General features: G+C 38.5%; 1 protein-coding gene across 1 annotated transcript in view; it reads right to left on the bottom strand.

Annotated features, from left to right (window-relative positions):
* LOC106613408 (gamma-aminobutyric acid receptor subunit gamma-3-like) overlaps nt 1-23,931 on the bottom strand; it is a 220,028-nt gene that overhangs the window by 128,344 nt on the left and 67,753 nt on the right. Inside the window, exon 3 of the mRNA XM_045688601.1 lies at nt 14,057-14,139. Within this exon, the coding sequence (XP_045544557.1) occupies nt 14,057-14,139 (83 nt within the window). The remainder of the gene's footprint in view (nt 1-14,056; nt 14,140-23,931) is intronic.

The following is a 23,931-nucleotide window of genomic DNA, read 5'->3' as shown; positions in this document are numbered from 1 at the left end:
TGTATACTATGGGCTAAATACAACATTGTTCAATGTGGCAGTAATGTTTGTATACTATGGGCTACAACATGGTTCAATGTGCTAGTAAAGTTTTTATACTATGGGCTACAACATTGTTCAATGTGCCAGTAAAGTTGTTATAATGTGGGCTACAACATGGTTCAATGTGCCAGTAAAGTTTGTATACTATGGGCTAAATACAACATGGTTCAATGTGCCAGTAAAGTTTGTATACTATGGGCTACAACATGGTTCAATGTGCCAGTAAAGTTTTTATACTATGGGCTACAACATTGTTCAATGTGCCAGTAAAGTTTTTATACTATGGGATACAACATGGTTCAATGTGCCAGTAAAGTTTGTATACTATGGGCTACAACATGGTTCAATGTGCCAGTAAAGTTGTTATAATGTGGGCTACAACATGGTTCAATGTGCCAGTAAAGTTTGTATACTATGGGCTACAACATGGTTCAATGTGCCAGTAAAGTTTTTATACTATGGGCTACAACATTGTTCAATGTGCCAGTAAAGTTTTTATACTATGGGATACAACATGGTTCAATGTGCTAGTAAAGTTTTTATACTATGAGCTACAACATGGTTCAATGTGCCAGTAAAGTTTTTATACTATGGGCTACAACATTGTTCAATGTGCCAGTAAAGTTTTTATACTGTGGGCAACAACATGGTTCAATGTGACAGTAAAGTTTGTATACTATGGGCTAAATACAACATTGTTCAATGTGACAGTAATGTTTGTATACTATGGGCTACAACATTGTTCAATGTGCCAGTAAAGTTGTTATAATGTGGGCTACAACATGGTTCAATGTGCCAGTAAAGTTTGTATACTATGGGCTACAACATGGTTCAATGTGCCAGTAAAGTTTTTATACTATGGGCTACAACATTGTTCAATGTGCCAGTAAAGTTTTTATACTATGGGCTACAACATGGTTCAATGTGCCAGTAAAGTTTGTATACTATGGGCTACAACATTGTTCAATGTGCCAGTAAAGTTTGTATACTATGGGCTACAACATGGTTCAATGTGCTAGTAAAGTTTTTATACTATGAGCTACAACATGGTTCAATGTGCCAGTAAAGTTTTTATACTATGGGCTACAACATTGTTCAATGTGCCAGTAAAGTTTTTATACTATGGGATACAACATGGTTCAATGTGCTAGTAAAGTTTTTATACTATGAGCTACAACATGGTTCAATGTGCCAGTAAAGTTTTTATACTATGGGCTACAACATTGTTCAATGTGCCAGTAAAGTTGTTATAATGTGGGCTACAACATGGTTCAATGTGCCAGTAAAGTTTGTATACTATGGGCTAAATACAACATTGTTCAATGTGGCAGTAATGTTTGTATACTATGGGCTACAACATGGTTCAATGTGCTAGTAAAGTTTTTATACTATGGGCTACAACATTGTTCAATGTGCCAGTAAAGTTGTTATAATGTGGGCTACAACATGGTTCAATGTGCCAGTAAAGTTTGTATACTATGGGCTAAATACAACATGGTTCAATGTGCCAGTAAAGTTTGTATACTATGGGCTACAACATGGTTCAATGTGCCAGTAAAGTTTTTATACTATGGGCTACAACATTGTTCAATGTGCCAGTAAAGTTTTTATACTATGGGATACAACATGGTTCAATGTGCCAGTAAAGTTTGTATACTATGGGCTACAACATGGTTCAATGTGCCAGTAAAGTTGTTATAATGTGGGCTACAACATGGTTCAATGTGCCAGTAAAGTTTGTATACTATGGGCTACAACATGGTTCAATGTGCCGGTAAAGTTTTTATACTATGGGCTACAACATTGTTCAATGTGCCAGTAAAGTTTTTATACTATGGGATACAACATGGTTCAATGTGCTAGTAAAGTTTTTATACTATGAGCTACAACATGGTTCAATGTGCCAGTAAAGTTTTTATACTATGGGCTACAACATTGTTCAATGTGCCAGTAAAGTTTTTATACTGTGGGCAACAACATGGTTCAATGTGACAGTAAAGTTTGTATACTATGGGCTAAATACAACATTGTTCAATGTGACAGTAATGTTTGTATACTATGGGCTACAACATGGTTCAATGTGCTAGTAAAGTTTTTATACTATGGGCTACAACATTGTTCAATGTGCCAGTAAAGTTGTTATAATGTGGGCTACAACATGGTTCAATGTGCCAGTAAAGTTTGTATACTATGGGCTACAACATGGTTCAATGTGCCAGTAAAGTTTTTATACTATGGGCTACAACATTGTTCAATGTGCCAGTAAAGTTTGTATACTATGGGCTACAACATGGTTCAATGTGCTAGTAAAGTTGTTATACTATGGGCTACAACATGGTTCAATGTGCTAGTAAAGTTGTTATACTATGGGCTACAACATGGTTCAATGTGCTAGTAATGTTGTTATACTATGGGCTACAACAAGGTTCAATGTGCTACTAAAGTTTTTATACTATGGGCTACAACATTGTTCAATGTGCCAGTAAAGTTGTTATAATGTGGGCTACAACATGGTTCAATGTGCCAGTAAAGTTTGTATACTATGGGCTACAACATGGTTCAATGTGCCAGTAAAGTTTTTATACTATGGGCTACAACATTGTTCAATGTGCCAGTAAAGTTTTTATACTATGGGCTACAACATGGTTCAATGTGCCAGTAAAGTTTGTATACTATGGGCTACAACATTGTTCAATGTGCCAGTAAAGTTTGTATACTATGGGCTACAACATGGTTCAATGTGCTAGTAAAGTTTTTATACTATGAGCTACAACATGGTTCAATGTGCCAGTAAAGTTTTTATACTATGGGCTACAACATTGTTCAATGTGCCAGTAAAGTTTTTATACTATGGGATACAACATGGTTCAATGTGCTAGTAAAGTTTTTATACTATGAGCTACAACATGGTTCAATGTGCCAGTAAAGTTTTTATACTATGGGCTACAACATTGTTCAATGTGCCAGTAAAGTTGTTATAATGTGGGCTACAACATGGTTCAATGTGCCAGTAAAGTTTGTATACTATGGGCTAAATACAACATTGTTCAATGTGGCAGTAATGTTTGTATACTATGGGCTACAACATGGTTCAATGTGCTAGTAAAGTTTTTATACTATGGGCTACAACATTGTTCAATGTGCCAGTAAAGTTGTTATAATGTGGGCTACAACATGGTTCAATGTGCCAGTAAAGTTTGTATACTATGGGCTAAATACAACATGGTTCAATGTGCCAGTAAAGTTTGTATACTATGGGCTACAACATGGTTCAATGTGCCAGTAAAGTTTTTATACTATGGGCTACAACATTGTTCAATGTGCCAGTAAAGTTTTTATACTATGGGATACAACATGGTTCAATGTGCCAGTAAAGTTTGTATACTATGGGCTACAACATGGTTCAATGTGCCAGTAAAGTTTGTATACTATGGGCTACAACATGGTTCAATGTGCCAGTAAAGTTTTTATACTATGGGCTACAACATTGTTCAATGTGCCAGTAAAGTTTTTATACTATGGGATACAACATGGTTCAATGTGCTAGTAAAGTTTTTATACTATGAGCTACAACATGGTTCAATGTGCCAGTAAAGTTTTTATACTATGGGCTACAACATTGTTCAATGTGCCAGTAAAGTTTTTTATACTGTGGGCAACAACATGGTTCAATGTGACAGTAAAGTTTGTATACTATGGGCTAAATACAACATTGTTCAATGTGACAGTAATGTTTGTATACTATGGGCTACAACATGGTTCAATGTGCTAGTAAAGTTTTTATACTATGGGCTACAACATTGTTCAATGTGCCAGTAAAGTTGTTATAATGTGGGCTACAACATGGTTCAATGTGCCAGTAAAGTTTGTATACTATGGGCTACAACATGGTTCAATGTGCCAGTAAAGTTTTTATACTATGGGCTACAACATTGTTCAATGTGCCAGTAAAGTTTTTATACTATGGGATACAACATGGTTCAATGTGCTAGTAAAGTTTTTATACTATGAGCTACAACATGGTTCAATGTGCCAGTAAAGTTTTTATACTATGGGCTACAACATTGTTCAATGTGCCAGTAAAGTTTTTTATACTGTGGGCAACAACATGGTTCAATGTGACAGTAAAGTTTGTATACTATGGGCTAAATACAACATTGTTCAATGTGACAGTAATGTTTGTATACTATGGGCTACAACATGGTTCAATGTGCTAGTAAAGTTTTTATACTATGGGCTACAACATGGTTCAATGTGCCAGTAAAGTTTTTTATACTATGAGCTGCAACATGATTCAATGTGCCAGTAAAGTTGTTATACTGTGGGCTACAACATGGTTCAATGTGCTAGTAAAGTTTGTATACTATGGGCTACAACATGGTTCAATGTGCTAGTAAAGTTTTTATACTATAAGCTACAACATGGTTCAATGTGCCAGTAAAGATTTTATACTATGGGCTACAACATTGTTCAATGTGCCAGTAAAGTTTTTTTATACTATGGGCAACAACATGGTTCAATGTGCCAGTAAAGTTGTTATACTGTGGGCTACAACATGGTTCAATGTGCCAGTAAAGTTTGTATACTATGGGCTACAACATTGTTCAATGTGCCAGTAAAGTTTGTATACTATGGGCTACAACATGGTTCAATGTGCTAGTAAAGTTGTTATACTATGGGCTACAACATGGTTCAATGTGCTAGTAAAGTTGTTATACTATGGGCTACAACATGGTTCAATGTGCTAGTAATGTTGTTATACTATGGGCTACAACATGGTTCAATGTGCTACTAAAGTTTGTATACTATGGGCTACAACATGGTTCAATGTGCTAGTAAAGTTGTTATACTATGGGCTACAACATGGTTCAATGTGCTAGTAAAGTTGTTATACTATGGGCTACAACATGGTTCAATGTGCTAGTAATGTTGTTATACTATGGGCTACAACATGGTTCAATGTGCTACTAAAGTTTTTATACTATGGGCTACAACATTGTTCAATGTGCCAGTAAAGTTGTTATAATGTGGGCTACAACATGGTTCAATGTGCCAGTAAAGTTTGTATACTATGGGCTACAACATGGTTCAATGTGCCAGTAAAGTTTTTATACTATGGGCTACAACATTGTTCAATGTGCCAGTAAAGTTTTTATACTATGGGCTACAACATGGTTCAATGTGCCAGTAAAGTTTGTATACTATGGGCTACAACATTGTTCAATGTGCCAGTAAAGTTTGTATACTATGGGCTACAACATGGTTCAATGTGCTAGTAAAGTTTTTATACTATGAGCTACAACATGGTTCAATGTGCCAGTAAAGTTTTTATACTATGGGCTACAACATTGTTCAATGTGCCAGTAAAGTTTTTATACTATGGGATACAACATGGTTCAATGTGCTAGTAAAGTTTTTATACTATGAGCTACAACATGGTTCAATGTGCCAGTAAAGTTTTTATACTATGGGCTACAACATTGTTCAATGTGCCAGTAAAGTTGTTATAATGTGGGCTACAACATGGTTCAATGTGCCAGTAAAGTTTGTATACTATGGGCTAAATACAACATTGTTCAATGTGGCAGTAATGTTTGTATACTATGGGCTACAACATGGTTCAATGTGCTAGTAAAGTTTTTATACTATGGGCTACAACATTGTTCAATGTGCCAGTAAAGTTGTTATAATGTGGGCTACAACATGGTTCAATGTGCCAGTAAAGTTTGTATACTATGGGCTAAATACAACATGGTTCAATGTGCCAGTAAAGTTTGTATACTATGGGCTACAACATGGTTCAATGTGCCAGTAAAGTTTTTATACTATGGGCTACAACATTGTTCAATGTGCCAGTAAAGTTTTTATACTATGGGATACAACATGGTTCAATGTGCCAGTAAAGTTTGTATACTATGGGCTACAACATGGTTCAATGTGCCAGTAAAGTTTTTATACTATGGGCTACAACATGGTTCAATGTGCTAGTAAAGTTTGTATACTATGGGCTACAACATGGTTCAATGTGCTAGTAAAGTTTGTATACTATGGGCTGCAGCATGGTTCAATGTGCCAGTAAAGTTTGTATACTATGGGCTACAACATGGTTCAATGTGCCATTAAACTAAGTATACTATGGGCTACAACATGGTTCAATGTGCTAGTAAAGTTTTTATACTATGAGCTGCAACATGATTCAATGTGCCAGTAAAGTTTTTATACTATGAGCTGCAACATGATTCAATGTGCCAGTAAAGGTGTTATACTGTCGGCTACAACATGGTTCAATGTGCTAGTAAAGTTTGTATACTATGGGCTACAACATGGTTCAATGTGCCAGTAAAGATTTTATACTATGGGCTACAACATTGTTCAATGTGCCAGTAAAGTTTTTTATACTATGGGCAACAACATGGTTCAATGTGCCAGTAAAGTTTGTATACTATGGGCTACAACATGGTTCAATGTTCCAGTAAAGTTTTTGATACTATGGGCTACAACATGGTTCAATGTGCCAGTATAGTTTGTATACTATGGGCTACAACATTGTTCAATGTGCCAGTAAAGTTTGTATACTATGGGCTACAACATGGTTCATTGTGCTAGTAAAGTTTTTATACTATGGGCTACAACATTGTTCAATGTGCCAGTAAAGTTGTTATAATGTGGGCTACAACATGGTTCAATGTGCTAGTAAAGTTTGTATACTATGGGCTACAACATGGTTCAATGTGCTAGTAAAATTTGTATACTATGGGCTACAACATGGTTCAATGTGCTAGTAAAGTTTTTATACTATGAGCTACAACATGGTTCAATGTGCTAGTAAAGTTTTTATACTATGGGCTACAACATGGTTCAATGTGCTAGTAAAGGTTTTATACTATGGGCTACAACATGGTTCAATGTGCTAGTAAAGTTTGTATACTATGGGCTACAACATGGTTCAATGTGCTAGTAAAGTTTGTATACTATGGGCTGCAACATGGTTCAATGTGCTAGTAAAGTTTTTATACTATGGGCTAAAATATTGTTCAATGTGCCAGTAAAGTTTTTGATACTATGGGCTACAACATGGTTCAATGTGCCAGTAAAGTTTGTATACTATGGGCTACAACATGGTTCAATGTGCTAGTAAAGTTTGTATACTATGGGCTACAACATGGTTCAATGTGCTAGTAAAGTTTTTATACTATGAGCTACAACATGGTTCAATGTGCCAATAAAGTTTTTATACTATGGGCTACAACATTGTTCAATGTGCCAGTAAAGTTTTTTATACTATTGGCAACAACATGGTTCAATGTGCCAGTAAAGTTTGTATACTATGGGCTACAACATGGTCAATGTGCTAGTAAAGTTTTTATACTGTGGGCTACAGCATGGTTCAATGTGCTAGTAAAGTTTGTATACTATGGGCTACAACATGGTTCAATGTGCCAGTAAAGTTCTTATACTATGGGCTACAACATGGTTCAATGTGCTAGTAAAGTTTTTATACTATGGGCTACAACATGGTTCAATGTGCCAGTAAAGTTTTTATACTATGGGCTACAACATTGTTCAATGTGGCAGTAAAGTTTGTATACTATGTGCTACAACATGGTTCAATGTGCCAGTAACTCAGCACAATCTACTTTTTCATTTGTTCAAATTGACGGAGTTTTATTCAGAATCATGAAGAGCTAGCATAACAAAATGTGAATTGTATACATTTCTGTGAATGTGAAAATCATTTTTACATTAGCGACATGCAACAAATCGTTTTCACATGACATATAAAGCATGCAAATATGACTGAAAAGAATGACTGAATATATTCCCGTCAAAAGCTGTCATAGAAGATTACTAGCCAAAGCAAATTGACTTTCAGAAATGGCAAGATATTTGAACATTTCACTTGACTGAAAAAGTGCCTAAAAATAAAGAGTATCCACAATGATGCATATATGTAATGTTTCCACAACCATATTACCTCATAAGAAAGCAATATCTTAACACTTGAAAGAGATACATACATTCTGCACAACATTAACCTAAATTACATGTAAATGAACAAAACATACATGTATTGTGTAACATTGAGTCCTGGGAGTGTCATCTGATGAAGATCGTTAAAGGTTAGTTATTAATTTTAGCTGTATTTCTGGTTTTTGTGACGCCTCTCCCTTGCTTGGAAAATGGCTGTGTGGTTTTTCTTGTCTCGGCGCTGTCCTGACATAATCTAATGTTATGCTTTCGCCATAAAGCCTTTTTGAAATCGGACAATGTGGTTGGATTAACGAGAAGTGTATCTTTAAAATGGGATATAATAGTTGTATGTTTGATAAATCTGAATTATGAGATTTTTGTTGATTTGAATTTGCCGCTCTGCTATTTCACTGGCTGTTGAATAGTGTGTACCGCGGGTGGAATAAGTACGGGTGTCCCAGAGAGGCAGGGACACAGGATTATCTACTATAGAAGAACAATCAAGGTGAAATAACATTGTTGTTGATAGAATCCCAGAGTCTCTACATGAGACGGGAAAAAGTACAACAAAAAAAAGGAAAATAATCGATGAAAGCCAGAGGCCAAAAGTGCTGATCTCAGCCATGAAAGCTGCCAGAGAACACAGGGACATTGCTTCCATCCACTGTGACAGGCAAATTGTCCAACTGGTGAGACTAACTCACTTACACTCACAAGTTTCTGATTGACTGACGAATAATGTCATTTTTTCCCCCCCATCTCAGATAAGCTACCGATGAAAGGGCGAAAGATAGCCCATATTAACACATGTAGCCTTAGGTTCATTACCTTTAAATTTACGTCATTTAGCAGACGCTCTTATCCAGAGCGACTTACAAATTGGTGCATTCACCTGATGATATCCAGTGGAACAACCACTTTACAATAGTACATCTATATCTTTTTGGGGGGAGGGTTAGAAGGATTACTTTATCCTATCCCAGGTATTCCTTAAAGAGGTGGGGTTTCAGATGTCCCCTGAAGGTGGTGATTGACTCCGCTGTCCTGGCGTCGTGAGGGAGCTTGTTCCACCATTGGGGTGCCAGAGCAGTGAACAGTTTTGACTGGGCTGAGTGGGAACTGTTCATGAAATCAATAACTTGCTTACATCAGATAACATTCATATATTGACCATCTCTGAGACTAATATATTTCCTTTGATGATACAGTAGTAGCAAGGGATGTAAAAAATACCTTTTTTTATTGTATTTTAATTTGTTTACCTTTATTTAATGAGGCAAGTCAGTTAAGGACAAATTCTTATTTTACAATGACGGCCTACACCGGCCAAACACAGACGACGCTGGGCCAATTGTGGGCCGCTCTATGGGACTCCCAATCACGGCCGATTGTGATACAGCCTGGAATCGAACCAGGGTGTCTGTAGTGACGCCTCTAGCACTGAGATACAGTGCCATAGACCGCTGCGCCACTCGGGAGCCCAAAGGGGCCCTATGGGGTGGTGTTGCTGTATATATTCAGATGCATATTCCCATTAAGCTTAGAGAGGATTTCATGTTAAATGTTATTTGAAGTGCTGTGGTTGCAGGTTCACCTGCCTCAGCTCAAGCCCATTATTTTGGGGTGTTGCTATAGGCCACCAAGTGGTAACAGTCAGTATCTGGATAATATGTGTGTATGTGATGTTAATTAGGGATCGGCGTCCCGTCAACGGGACAGTTGTAAATCATGCAGCGCATTGTGTCACGATCGCAGATTTTAGAGACACAACAAATGTCGGTACATATATTGGCGGAAAGCTTAAATTCTTGTTAATATAACTGCACTGTCCAATTTACAGTAGCTATTACTGCGAAAAAATGCCATGCTATTGTTTGAGAGCTCCTAACAACAAAACACTTTTTCCACCGCAATAGGTTTGATAAATTCACCTCTGAAGGTAAAATGTGTACTTACATTCTGAAATCTTGCTCTGATTTATCATCCAAAGGGTCCCAGAGATAACATGAAGTGTCCTTTTGTTAGATAAAATAATTTCTCATATCCTAAAAAGGTCCATATAGCATGCACGATCGATTTTGTATTTCCACTCGTTCAATTTGCAAAGAAAGGAATCTGTGAAAATCTAACCCTAAACGTTGTTTCAACCAGTCAAATCACATTCGTATTTATTCCGCAGAGATCCTAGAACGTAACCAGACTTCACTATATCATTAGGGGTGTAGTATATCTACCAAATTTGGTCAGAGAGCGACGCACTAATGACACGCGGGTGGTCTTCACTTGATCAACTGTAACTTTGTCAAATAAGCACCAATCGGTGTCAAACAAAGCTAGCTAGATAGCCAATGATCTGGGCTTTACGGGAAACTCCGTATCTGTTGCAAAATGTAGCTGCTAACCTTGTGCGACAGCAAGCCTTTTCCTTTTGGACAAATATTGTAAGAATATAGAGAGTTATACAGTTATGAAAACTGGGTGTTTTGCAAATGTTGAACTTATAATATGGCTACTAATACTGGAAAAGCTAAATCAAAGTCTAAGTACACAGATTTAACGATATTCTTGCAGAAGAAATTGTAAATGTCTTCTTCACGATTTGCCCAAATGTACCTGGGTGACTTCAAACTAAGTGTCATGTAATTTGCTCATACTTCAATTTATCCGTCTGAAACTTTTGACATACACTTCTGCCATCTTGTGGACACCATCGGAATTACAACCAGAATGATGGCTAGATGTGGGACCTTTGTTGCATTTCAAAGATGGGATGCAGTGATCACAAAATAGTTGCTATATCCAGGAAAGCCAAGGTTCCAAAAGCTGGGCCTAAAATAGTGTATAAGAGATCATACAAAACGTTGTAGTGATTCCTATCCTGAAGCTGTATTTGTTCGGATGTGTGTAATGAAGAGCATGCAGATGCTGCACTTGATGCATTTATGACATTATTTCTTCCAGTTATTCCAGTTATTATTAGTTTTTCCAGTTATTCCAGTTATTATTAGTTAGTACAGTTATTTCAGTTATTCCAGTTATGATTAGTTATTCCAGTTATTACCATTATTAGATATTGCAGTTATGATTAGTTATTACAGCAATTACAGTTATTACAAGTTATTACTAGTTAGTACAGTTCTTACCGCTTATTGCTAGTTATTACTAGTTATTACAGTTATTACAGTTGTTACAGTTATTATCAGTTACTGCGGTTATTCCAGTTATTATTCGTTATTCCAGTTATCAGTTATTCCAGTTATTACATTTATTCCAGTTATTATTAGTTATTCCAGTTGTTCCACCAGTTATTTCAGTTATTATCAGTTATTTTCAGTTATTATGTCTTCTGATCCCTCCTGTCTCAGCCTCCAGTATTTATGCTGCAGTAGTTTATGTGTCGGGGGGCTAGGGTCAGTCTGTTACATCTGGAGTATTTCTCTTGTCTTATCCGATGTCCTGTGTGAATTTAAATATGCTCTCTCTAATTCTCTCTTTCTCTCTTTCTGTCTTTCTCTCGGAGGACCTGAGCCCTAGGACCATGCCTCAGGACTACCTGGTATGATGACTCCTTGCTGTCCCCAGTCCACCTGGCCGTGCTGCTGCTCCAGCTTCAACTGTTCTGCCTGCGGCTATGGAACCCTGACCTGTTCACCGGACGTGCTTGTTGCACCCTCGACAACTACTATGATTATTATTATTTGACCATGCTGGTCATTTATGAACATTTTAACATCTTGACCATGTTCTGTTATAATATCCACCCTGCACAGCCAGAAGAGGACTGGCCACCCCTCATAGCCTGGTTCCTCTCTAGGTTTCTTCCTAGGTTTTTGGCCTTTCTAGGGAGTTTTTCCTAGGGAGTTTTTCCTAGCCACCGTGCTTCTTTCACATGCTTTGCTTGCTGTTTGGGGTTTTAGGCTGGGTTTCTGTACAGCACTTTGAGATATCAGCTGATGTACGAAGGGCTATATAAATAAATTTGATTTGATCAGTTATTGCAGTTATTATTAGCTATTACAGTTATTGCAGTTATTGCTAGTTATTATTAGTTATTACAGTTATTGCTGTTATTGCAGATATTACAGTTGTTCCAGTTGTTACAGTTATTCCAGTTATTACATTTATTCCAGTTATTATTAGTTATTACCAGTTATTGCAGTTATTATTTGTTGTCACAGCCGTTACAGTTATTACCGGTTATTATTAGTTATTACAGTTGTCACAGTTATCACGGTTATTATCAGTGATTACAGTAATTACAGTTATTACAGTTATTAGTTATTACCAGCCATTACAGTTATTACAGTCGTTACAGTTATTACAGTTGTTGCAGTTGGTATCAGTTATTACAGTTATTACAGTTATTACAGTTATTACAGCAGTTAGTTATTACAGTTGTTAGTTATTACAGTTGTTAGTTATTACAGTTATTATTAGTTACTTATAAGAATGCACCTATTAAGAATTGTACTGTTTGAACTTCTAAGGCCCCGTGAATTGATGAGGAATTTTTAAAGTTGTATCGTTGAGCATAAGGCATAACAAAATCTACACACAACCCCCTCATAACAACAAAGCAAAAACAGGTTTCTAGAATAAAAAAAATATTTAAAAAAATGAAATATCACATCAACATAAGTATTCAGACCCTTTACTCAGTACTTTGTTGAAGCACCTTTGGCAGAAATTACAGCCTTGAGTCTTCTTGAGTATGACACCACAAGCTTGGCACACCGGTATTTGGGGAGTTTCGCCCATTCTCCCAAGTCCGGGCTCTGGCTGGGTCACTCAGGGACATTGAGACTTGTCCTGAAGCCAATCCTGCTATGTCTTGGCTGTGTGCTTACGGTCGTTGTCATGTTGGAAGGTGAGCCTTCGCCCCAGTCTGAGGTCCGGAGCACTCTGGAGCAGGTTTTCATCAAGGATCTCGCTGTACTTTGCTCCATTCATCTTTCCCTCAATCCTGATTAATCTCCCAGCCCCTGCTGCTGAAAAAAATCCCCACAGCAGGTTTCTTCCAGACGTGACGCTTGGCATTCAGGCCAAAGAGTTCGATAATGGATTCATCAGACCAGAGAATATTGTTTCTCATAGTCTGAGAGTCCTTTAGGTGCCTTTTGGCAAACTCCAAGTGGGCTGTCATGTGCCTTTTACTGAGGAGTGGCTTCCGTCTGGCCACTCTACCATAAAGGCCTGATTGGTGGAGTGCTGCAGAGATGGTTGTCCTTCTGGAAGGTTCTCCCATCTCCACAGAGGAACTCTGGAGTTCTGTCAGAGTGACTATCGGGTTGTTGGTCAACTCCCTGAGTAAGGCCCTACTCCCACAATTGCTCAGTTTGGCCGGGCGGCCAGCTCTTCCATTTAAGAATGATGGAGGCCACTGTGTTCTTGGGGACCTATTTTCACTTTGTCATTATGGGAATTTTGTGTAGATTGATGAGGGAAAAAAATTATTTAATCAATTTTAGATTAAGGCTGTAACGTAAAAAAAATGTAGAAAAGGTGAAGGGGTCCAAATACTTTCCGAATGCTCTGTACGTACAGCACCAGTCAAACGTTTGGACACACCTACTTATTCAAGGGTTTTTCTTAATTTTTTACTATTTTCTACTTTCTACTAACGCATATGGAATCATGTAGTAACCAAAAAAGTGTTAAACAAATCAAAATATATTTTATATTTGAGATACTTCAAAGTAGCCACCTTTTGCCTTGATGACAGCTTTGCACACTCTTGGCATTTCACTCAATCATATGTTTATAATTCAATATAATTATGTTATGAAAATAATGTGATCTTCTGATAATAGACTGGTGTTGATAAGATATCAAAACCTGGAAAGATGTAGGTGCTGAGCACATTTTTAGTCATTTAGCAGACGCTCTTATCCAGAGCGACTTACAGTAGTGAATGCATACATTTCATAATTTTTTTTCTCCGTACTGGTCCCCCGTGGGAATTGAACCCACAACCCTGGCATTGTAAACACCATGCTCTACCAACTGAGCCACACGGAAGCACAGGAGGAGGTACTTTACTCACAGCTGGAGAAGATGAGCGGGCAGGAGTGTTCGTCCATGGGGAAATTATGTAGCTGTAGCTGGCACTCTGCATTTATGGTCAGCCTGGAAAAAGAGAGAGACAGACAGACAGACAGACAGACAGACAGACTTGAATTAATCAAAATGGAAACATTTTACATTTGGTTTGAAATTAAAAAGGAAATAATCTCAACAGAGAAAAATGTCCCGTGTGCTACCTACACTGAATGTACAAAACATTATGAACACCTTCCTATTAACTCTAACCCTAACCCTTCCTAATATTGAGTTGAACATCAAGAACACCTTCCTATTGACTTGAACACCTTCCTATTGAGTTGAACACCTTCCTATTGAGTTGAACACCTTCCTATTGAGTTGAATACCTTCCTATTGAGATGAACACCTTCCTATTGGGTTGAACATTAGAACACCTTCCTATTGAGTTGAACACCTTCCTATTGAGTTGAACACCTTCCTATTGGGTTGAACACCTTCCTATTGAGTTGAACATTATGAACACCTTCCTATTGAGTTGAACACCTTCCTATTGAGTTGAATACCTTCCTATTGAGATGAACACCTTCCTATTGGGTTGAACATTAGAACACCTTCCTATTGAGTTGAACACCTTCCTATTGAGATGAACACCTTCCTATTGGGTTGAACATTAGAACACCTTCCTATTGAGTTGAACACCTTCCTATTGAGTTGAACACCTTCCATACATGAAGGGAACTCTCGTGCGCCAGCTGTGTGGTTAGTGAGAAAGTGCATGTTGCAAATGTACGCGCCCTTACTAGACGTCCGACTACGTCCGATAAATCCGCAGACGGCGTCGGGCCGCTCACAGGGGCCGGATCTTCCAGGAAGTCATCGAACGGAGTCTCTCGGACCTTTCGTTTCCGTTTAATAAAATGTTCAAAATTTGGTCATTTCTTTGCGGTCCCGGATTATTCCACGGGAGGGCGAACGGAATCATATTGCAAATGTAACATATATCACCAATCACGACACGGCTTTTTCTCATAAACGGAAAAGAATTCGAAGACGAAACTCGGTCTGCATGGGTTTGGCATTATGGGCAGTTGGCCCCGAACAGGATGGAGTCGAGGCCTCGACGCTTTTCGAGTTAAGGCTATTTTTCTGGGATTGAAAGTCAAACAGGAAAATAGAGTGCTGATTTGACCGCTTCACATCAAACTACATGAGCCTACGGTGTCAGGAAAAAAGGAACCATGCATTTACCAATGTTCATTTCAGAGAAATTGTACAATGACACATTGGTGATATTCAACAATAGGAGGGTTTTTTTCCAAAAAAGTTACATATCCAGTTGCAGCGTGTTCAGATGAGTCCGTTAAGGCGGGTTTCGGAGCTCTGCGAGATTTCTGTGATTTTCTGTGATTTTCTGAAACAACACACACTTGTTCAACCCTCTGTAAATAAGTCAGTTCTTAACATAAAGACCTAAAACTCAATATTCTATAAGAGCCTAATGTTCAGATTCCTGTGTCAACCAGAAGTGCCTTAAAATGGTGTCATAGGGGCTGTTTTGAAGGGTTAAAAAGGTCAGATCTTTCCACAACTTCATATGTGTGACTAGGCAACCCTCATGAACTGTAATTCAGTCATATATCCCATCAGATGTCAAAGAAAAGCTATCTCACACACACACACAGCAAGGACGGAGTGACACAGTGCGGTGCTTAAAGACACAAAGAGCCTGCAATGGCATTACCATTATCTCTAGGCTGTGCCGAGTTCAATGAGACGCCCTGCTTGACCGTAGCTCGCTCGGTCTGAGCGCAGTGACCGTGAGAAAACTAGGCCCAAAATGATGCCTGCACCAATATGTCAAGTGCTTTTGGGTGACAGTGAGAGAACCGTTAGTGTTAGAAGCACAATTCAAACTCAGGAGCGTTCCCGAGGTCCTCCCGATCTGTGCAAACCTTGACCCTGTGGCATTAACCCTTCACAGTGAAAATAAGGTTTTTAGATCAACCTGAAGCCTATGTGGGTTATGAATGCCTTATGAACCTGTCTTCTATAACAATCCATCAGGCTACTGTGAGGTCTACTTGTGTCGATTCTAAGGTTCCTGGAGCCACCGGAAGTTGTTAAAAACACCCAAGAGCTATTGTCATATAAAACGCACATAGTGAACAATCACGCAACTTAACCATCTGTCATTCAGTCAATTCTTAAGGTAGAGACTTCATATTCAGGATTCTGTTTATGTCTACCCCAAAGACAACGTGTGTGGAGCAAGAGCCTCCTGTGACAACCGGAAGTTGTTAAAAACAGCCTAGAGCTATTGTCATATAAAACGCACATAGTGAAAATCACGCAACTCAACCATCTGTCATTCAGTCAATTCTTAAGGTAGAGACTTCATATTCAGGATTCTGTTTATGTCTACCTCAAAGACAAAGTGTGTTGAGTAAGAACTTCCTGTGACAACCGGAAGTTGTTAAAAACACCCAAGAGCTATTGTCATATGGCCAACCAGCAGATAGTGAAAATCACGCAACTCAACCATGTGCCATTCAGTCAATTCTTAAGGTAGAGACTTCATATTCAGGATTCTGTTTATGTCTACCCGAAAGACAACGTGTGTGGAGCAAGAGCTTCCGGTGACAACCGGAAGTTGTTAAAAACAGCCTAGAGCTATTGTCATATAAAACGCACATAGTGAAAATCACGCAACTCAACCATCTGTCATTCAGTCAATTCTTAAGGTAGAGACTTCATATTCAGGATTCTGTTTATGTCTACCTCAAAGACAAAGTGTGTTGAGTAAGAACTTCCTGTGACAACCGGAAGTTGTTAAAAACACCCAAGAGCTATTGTCATATGGCCAACCAGCAGATAGTGAAAATCACGCAACTCAACCATCTGTCATTCAGTCAATTCTTAACCTGTTGGGGCTAGGGGGCAGTATTTTCACGGCTGGATAAAAAACGTACCCGATTTAATCTGGTTACTAATCCTACCCAGTAACTAGAATATGCATATACTTATTATATATGGATAGAAAACACCCTAAAGTTTCTAAAACTGTTTGAATGGTGTCTGTGAGTATAACAGAACTCATTTGGCAGGCAAAACCCTGAGACAGATTCTGACAGGAAGTGGATACCTGATGTGTTGAATTACCTTTAAGCCTATGCCATTGAAACACACAGGGGCTTATTAATCTTTTGGCACTTCCTATTGCTTCCACTAGATGTCACCAGCCTTTACAAAGTGTTTTGAGTCTTCTACTGTGCGATCTGACTGAACAAGAGCCTTGGAACGGTGATGGCCGATTAGACTCTGGCGCGCGAGGTCATGTTGGGTTCCCTCGTTCCAATACGTTTTAAAAGAGAATGCATTCGTCCACCTTGAATATTATTCATGTTCTGGTTAAAAAAGGCACTAATGATTTATGCTATACAACGTTTGACATGTTTGAACAAACGTAAATATATTTTTTCCCCTCGTTCATGAAGTGAAGTCCGGCGGGCTTAGATCATGTGCTAACAAGACGGAGCTTTTTGGACATAAATGATGAGCTTTTTTGAACAAAACTACATTCGTTATGGACCTGGGATTCCTGGAAGTGACATCTGATGAAGAGAATCAAAGGTAATGGATTATTTACATAGTATTTTCGATTTTAGATCTCTCCAACATGGCCGTTTGTCTGTATCGCAAAGCGTATTTTTCTGGGCGCAGTGCTCAGATTATTGCAAAGTGTGATTTCCCAGTAAGGTTATTTTTAAATCTGGCAAGTCGATTGCGTTCAAGAGATGTAACTCTATAATTCTTTAAATGACAATATAATATTTTACCAATGTTTTCTAATATTAATTATTTAATTTGTTGTGCTGACTTGACTGCCGGTTATTGGAGGGAAACTATTTCCTGAACATCAACGCCATAGTAAAACGCTGTTTTTGGATATAAATATGAACTTGATAGAACTAAAAATGCATGTATTGTCTAACATAATGTCCTAGGAGTGTCATCTGATGGAGATTGTCAAAGGTTAGTGCATCATTTTAGCTGGTTTTATGGTTTTGGTGACGCCTGTCTTTGAATTGACAAAACATTACACACAGCTATTGTCAATGTACTCTCCTAACATAATCTAACTTTATGCTTTCGCCGTAAAACCTTTTTGAAATCGGACAACGTGGTTAGATTAAGGAGATGTTTATCTTTCAAAGGGTGTAAGATAGTTGTATGTTTGAAAAATTTGAATTTTGATATTTATTTGGTTTCAAATTTGCCGCTCTTGAAATGCACCTGCTGTTGATAGGGTGCACCACGGGTGGCACGCTAGCGTCCCACATAGCCCCAAGAGGTTTTAAGGTAGAGACTTCATATTCAGGATTCTGTTTATGTCTACCCCAAAGACAACGTGTGTGGAGCAAGAACTTCCTGTGACAACCGGAAGTTGTTAACCTCTCTAGGCTAGGCGGGACGAATTCGTCCCACCTACGTAACAGCCACGGCTATCCTGTGGCGCGATTTTCAAAACCTTAAAAATCCTATTACTTCAATTTCTCAAACATATGACTATTTTACAGCCATTTAAAGATAAGACTCTCGTTAATCTAACCACACTGTCCGATTTCAAAAAGGCTTTACAACGAAAGCAAAACATTAGATTATGTCAGCAGAGTACCAAGCCAGAAATAATCAGACACCCATTTTTCAAGCCAGCATATAATGTCACCAAAACCCAGAAGACAGCTAAATGCAGCACTCACCTTTGATGATCTTCATCAGATGACAACCCTAGGACATTATGTTACACAATACATGCATGTTTTGTTCAATCAAGTTCATATTTATATCAAAAAACAGCTTTTTACATTAGCATGTGACGTTCAGAACTAGCATACCCCCCGCAAACTTCCGGGGAATTCGCTAACATTTTACTAAATTACTCACGATAAACGTTCACAAAAAGCATAACAATTATTTTAAGAATTATAGATACAGACCTCCTCTATGCACTCGATATGTCCGATTTTAAAATAGCTTTTGGTGAAAGCACATTTTGCAATATTCTAAGTACATAGCCCAGGCATCACGGGCTCGCTATTTAGACACCCGGCAAGTTTAGCACTCACCATAATCATATTTACTATTATAAAAATGTCATTACCTTTTGTTGTCTTCGTCAGAATACACACCCAGGACAGCTACTTCAATAACAAATGTTGGTTTGGTCCAAAATAATCCATCGTTATATCCGAATAGCGGCGTTTTGTTCGTGCGTTCCAGACACTATCCGAAATAGTAAAGAAGTGTCACGCGCTTGGCGCAATTCGTGACAATAAAATTCTAAGTATTCCATGACCGTACTTCGAAGCAGGTCAACCGCTGTTTAAAATCAATTTTTACGACATTTTTCTCGTAGAAAAGCGATAATATTCCGACAGGGAATCTCCTTTTCGGCAAACAGAGGAAAAAATCCCAAAGGCGGGGGCGGTCGGGGTCACGCGCATAAGCTAGTGTCTCTTGATGGGCCACTTGAGAAAGGCGATAATGTGTTTCAGCCTGGGGCTGGAATGACGACATTCTGTTTTTTCCCGGGCTCTGAGCGCCTATGGACGTTGTGGGAAGTGTCACGTTAGAGCAGAGATCCTTAGTAAATGATAGAGATGGAAAAGAAGTTCAACAAATGGTCAGACAGGCCACTTCCTGTAAAGGAATCTCTCAGGTTTTGACCTGCCATTTGAGTTCTGTTATACTCACAGACACCATTCAAACAGTTTTAGAAAATTTAGGGTGTTTTCTATCCATATGTAATAAGTATATGCATATTCTAGTTACTGAGTAGGAGTGGTAACCAGATTAAATCGGGTATGTTTTTTATCCAGCCGTGTCAATGCTGCCCCCTAGCCCTAACAGGTTAAAAACAGCCTAGAGCTATTGTCATATAAAACGCACATAGTAAAAATCACGCAACTCAACCATCTGTCATTCAGTCAATTCTTAAGGTAGAGACTTCATATTCAGGATTCTGTTTATGTCTACCCCAAAGACAACGTGTGTGGAGCAAGAGATTCCTGTGACAACCGGAAGTGGTTAAAAACAGCCAAGAGCTATTGTCATTTAACCTGCACATAGTGAAAATCACGCAACTCAACCATCTGTCATTCAGTCAATTCTTAAGGTAGAGACTTCATATTCAGGATTCTGTTTATCCCTACCCCAAAGACAACGTGTGTCTATTCTTTTTGCAAAAAACACTAAAACACACACACACAATTTGTCCATAGGGACATAGTGTGGGGCTTAGAGGCTTATACCGCCTTCAATAGTTATTTTCGTTCAAACGATTCAAGAACCGTCAGACCTAGAACTCCGAAATTTTAGAAACCTGTTCTAGAGCTCAAGTCGATAGTGCACGGTGATTTATGTGGCTCTAGAAGGTTCTCAGACCGAGAAACCGCCTCGTGCATTTGCAATATGTTCAATTCATTTTGAATATCACGGACATGGCGACATGTAGAAATGTCCCAGAGTCGCAAGACTAGGTGCATTGAAACCGCCTCGGCCCATAGAGATGGACTCCAATGTCTCTGTCCGATAGCTCATTCAGGGACCCCGTAGTAACGCCCTGAAAAAGTGGATTTTCAGCACCAATTAAGGCCATTGCTCGGGCACCGAATGACCTATCGAGCCGAATCTTGGGATTCGGGGTCGCCTCACATAGGCCTACACATATTGTCAGAGCTGGACCCGCAGCTATAACGTAACTATGTGTTTTATGTTTTTTTATGGTTAAAATTGAAAGGACTGTGAATTATGGGCCTTCTCTGACATATGTGATAGTTGGCTTCTATACGAGTTGGAAAAAGTGGATTTGGTGTCAGATGGTATCAGTTTGGTGTCAGAATGACATCTAATTGAGTGATGGACGCTGACTGCTGGGTGACGAGCAATGGAGAGGAACCACAGTCACTGCCCGGCCATCCCGAGTTCATCGGGCCAGTCAATTATGCATTTCTGCAGTATTTTTGAGCATGCATAAATTCGTGATGCTAAATGCCCATTGAATCATATTGCAAACGTAACGCGCAATATTGCAAATGTAACGTGCATTTGCAATATGATTCAACAGCAAAAAATATCACCAAAGTTGACATGATGAATCATATTGCAAACGTAACGCGCAATATTGCAAACGTAACGTGCATTTGCAATATGATTCAACAGCAATAAATATCACCAAAGTTGACATGATGAAATCAACACAATGAGCGATAGAGAGGAACCACAGTCACTGCACGGCCATCCCCAGTTCATTGGGACAGTCAATTATGCATTTCTGCAGGGTTTTTGAGCATGCCAAATTCGTGATGTTGAGGCCCATTGAAACATATCGGTAATGCGCATCCGTGCACATGGTGACCCGAAATGGGTTGCCAGGATTCATTTTTTAGAAGGGTTTTAAATGCCTTTAGGGGGGTGTAAGGGGTCCATGGTTGGGTAACCAGAAAACATTTCGAAAAACGGTCCAGAAACCACTTTTTAAGGGGTTGAAAAGTTTTCAAAAAATATGTCATTTTTTCAAAATTTGACTCTTGGGTCTTGAATTGTGTTACATTTGCAATATGAAAATTCACTGCGGAGAGCTCTAGCCATCTATTGGATATTTGCTGTGATTTGGCACATTCAATACTTTCATAATTGACAAAAAAAGGCATTGGACATGTCATTTAGCAAAAAAAAAGAAAAACAAAAATGTCACTATTTTCCTATGAAATCATATTCAAAATGCACAAAACATATGCCTTGTGCACAAGCAAAAGCAACCCAAAAAATGACGTCAATAAAAAACGTCATAAGCATGTTCATACAGCTCTTATACATGTGTAATTGACATAACAATCGAAAAAAATTCGAAAAACGGTCCAGAAACCACTTTTTTAAGGGTTGATAAGTTTTCAAAAAAAATATCATATCAAAATCTGACCCTTGGGTGTAGACTTGGGTATCATTTGCTGTATGAAAATCCACGGTGGAGCGCGCTCGCCATCTAAAGGAAATTTGGGGTGTTACAATTGGCAATTGCCATCGGAAAATTGCCATATGATTTGCACGGAGATGGACCGCTTTGGGTGGTATTTACAATCGTGTGTATGATTCGTGCTATGCCAATATGTTCCCATGTTATTTTGTCCAAATTAGGGGGGTTTTCCCTTACTATTGAGTTGAACACCTTCCTATTGAGTTGAATACCTTCCTATTGAGATGAACACCTTCCTATTGGGTTGAACATTAGAACACCTTCCTATTGAGTTGAACACCTTCCTATTGAGATGAACACCTTCCTATTGGGTTGAACATTAGAACACCTTCCTATTGAGTTGAACACCTTCCTATTGAGTTGAACACCTTCCTATTGAGTTGAACACCTTCATATTGAGTTGAACACCTTCCTATTGAGTTGAACACCTTCCTATTGGGTTGAACACCTTCCTATTGAGTTGAACATTATGAACACCTTCCTATTGAGTTGAACACCTTCCTATTGAGTTGAATACCTTCCTATTGAGATGAACACCTTCCTATTGGGTTGAACATTAGAACACCTTCCTATTGAGTTGAACACCTTCCTATTGAGATGAACACCTTCCTATTGAGTTGAACACCTTCCTATTGAGTTGAACACCTTCCTATTGAGTTGAACACCTTCCTATTGAGTTGAACACCTTCCTATTGAGTTGAACATTATGAACACCTTCCTATTGAGTTGAACACCTTCCTATTGAGTTGAATACCTTCCTATTGAGATGAACACCTTCCTATTGAGATGAACACCTTCCTATTGAGATGAACACCTTCCTATTGGGTTGAACATTAGAACACCTTCCTATTGAGTTGAACATCTTCCTATTGAGTTGAACACCTTCCTATTGAGTTGAACACCTTCCTATTGAGTTGAACACCTTCCTATTGAGTTGAACACCTTCCTATTGAGTTGAACACCTTCCTATTGAGTTGAACACCTTCCTATTGAGTTGAACATTATGAACACCTTCCTATTGAGTTGAACACCTTCCTATTGAGTTGAATACCTTCCTATTGAGATGAACACCTTCCTATTGAGATGAACACCTTCCTATTGAGATGAACACCTTCCTATTGGGTTGAACATTAGAACACCTTCCTATTGAGTTGAACATCTTCCTATTGAGTTGAACACCTTCCTATTGAGTTGAACACCTTCCTATTGAGTTGAACACCTTCCTATTGAGTTGAACACCTTCCTATTGAGTTGAACATTATGAACACCTTCCTATTGAGTTGAACACCTTCCTATTGAGTTGAATACCTTCCTATTGAGATGAACACCTTCCTATTGAGATGAACACCTTCCTATTGGGTTGAACATTAGAACACCTTCCTATTGAGTTGAACATCTTCCTATTGAGTTGAACACCTTCCTATTGAGTTGAACACCTTCCTATTGAGTTGAACACCTTCTTATTGAGTTGAACACTTTCCTATTGAGTTGAACACCTTCCTATTGGGTTGAACACCTTCCTATTGAGTTGAACATTATGAACACCTTCCTATTGAGTTGCACCCCCCTTTTCCCTTAGCCTCTCTGGGCTGGGCGGGACGAATTCTTCCCACCTACGTAACAGCCACTTGAAGCCTGTGGCGCGATTTTCAAAACCTTAAAAATCCTATTACTTCAATTTCTCAAACATATGACTATTTTACAGCTATTTAAAGACAAGACTCTCGTTAATCTAACCACACTGTCCGATTTCAAAAAGGCTTTACAATGAAAGCAAAACATTAGATTATGTCAGCAGAGTACACAGCCAGAAATAATCAGACACCCATTTTTCAAGCTAG

The sequence above is a fragment of the Salmo salar genome, chromosome ssa10, assembly GCF_905237065.1.
Source record: "Salmo salar chromosome ssa10, Ssal_v3.1, whole genome shotgun sequence".
NCBI lineage: Eukaryota > Metazoa > Chordata > Actinopteri > Salmoniformes > Salmonidae > Salmo > Salmo salar.
Note: the sequence above shows the minus strand (reverse complement) of the source record. Positions and strands in the feature narration are given on the sequence as shown.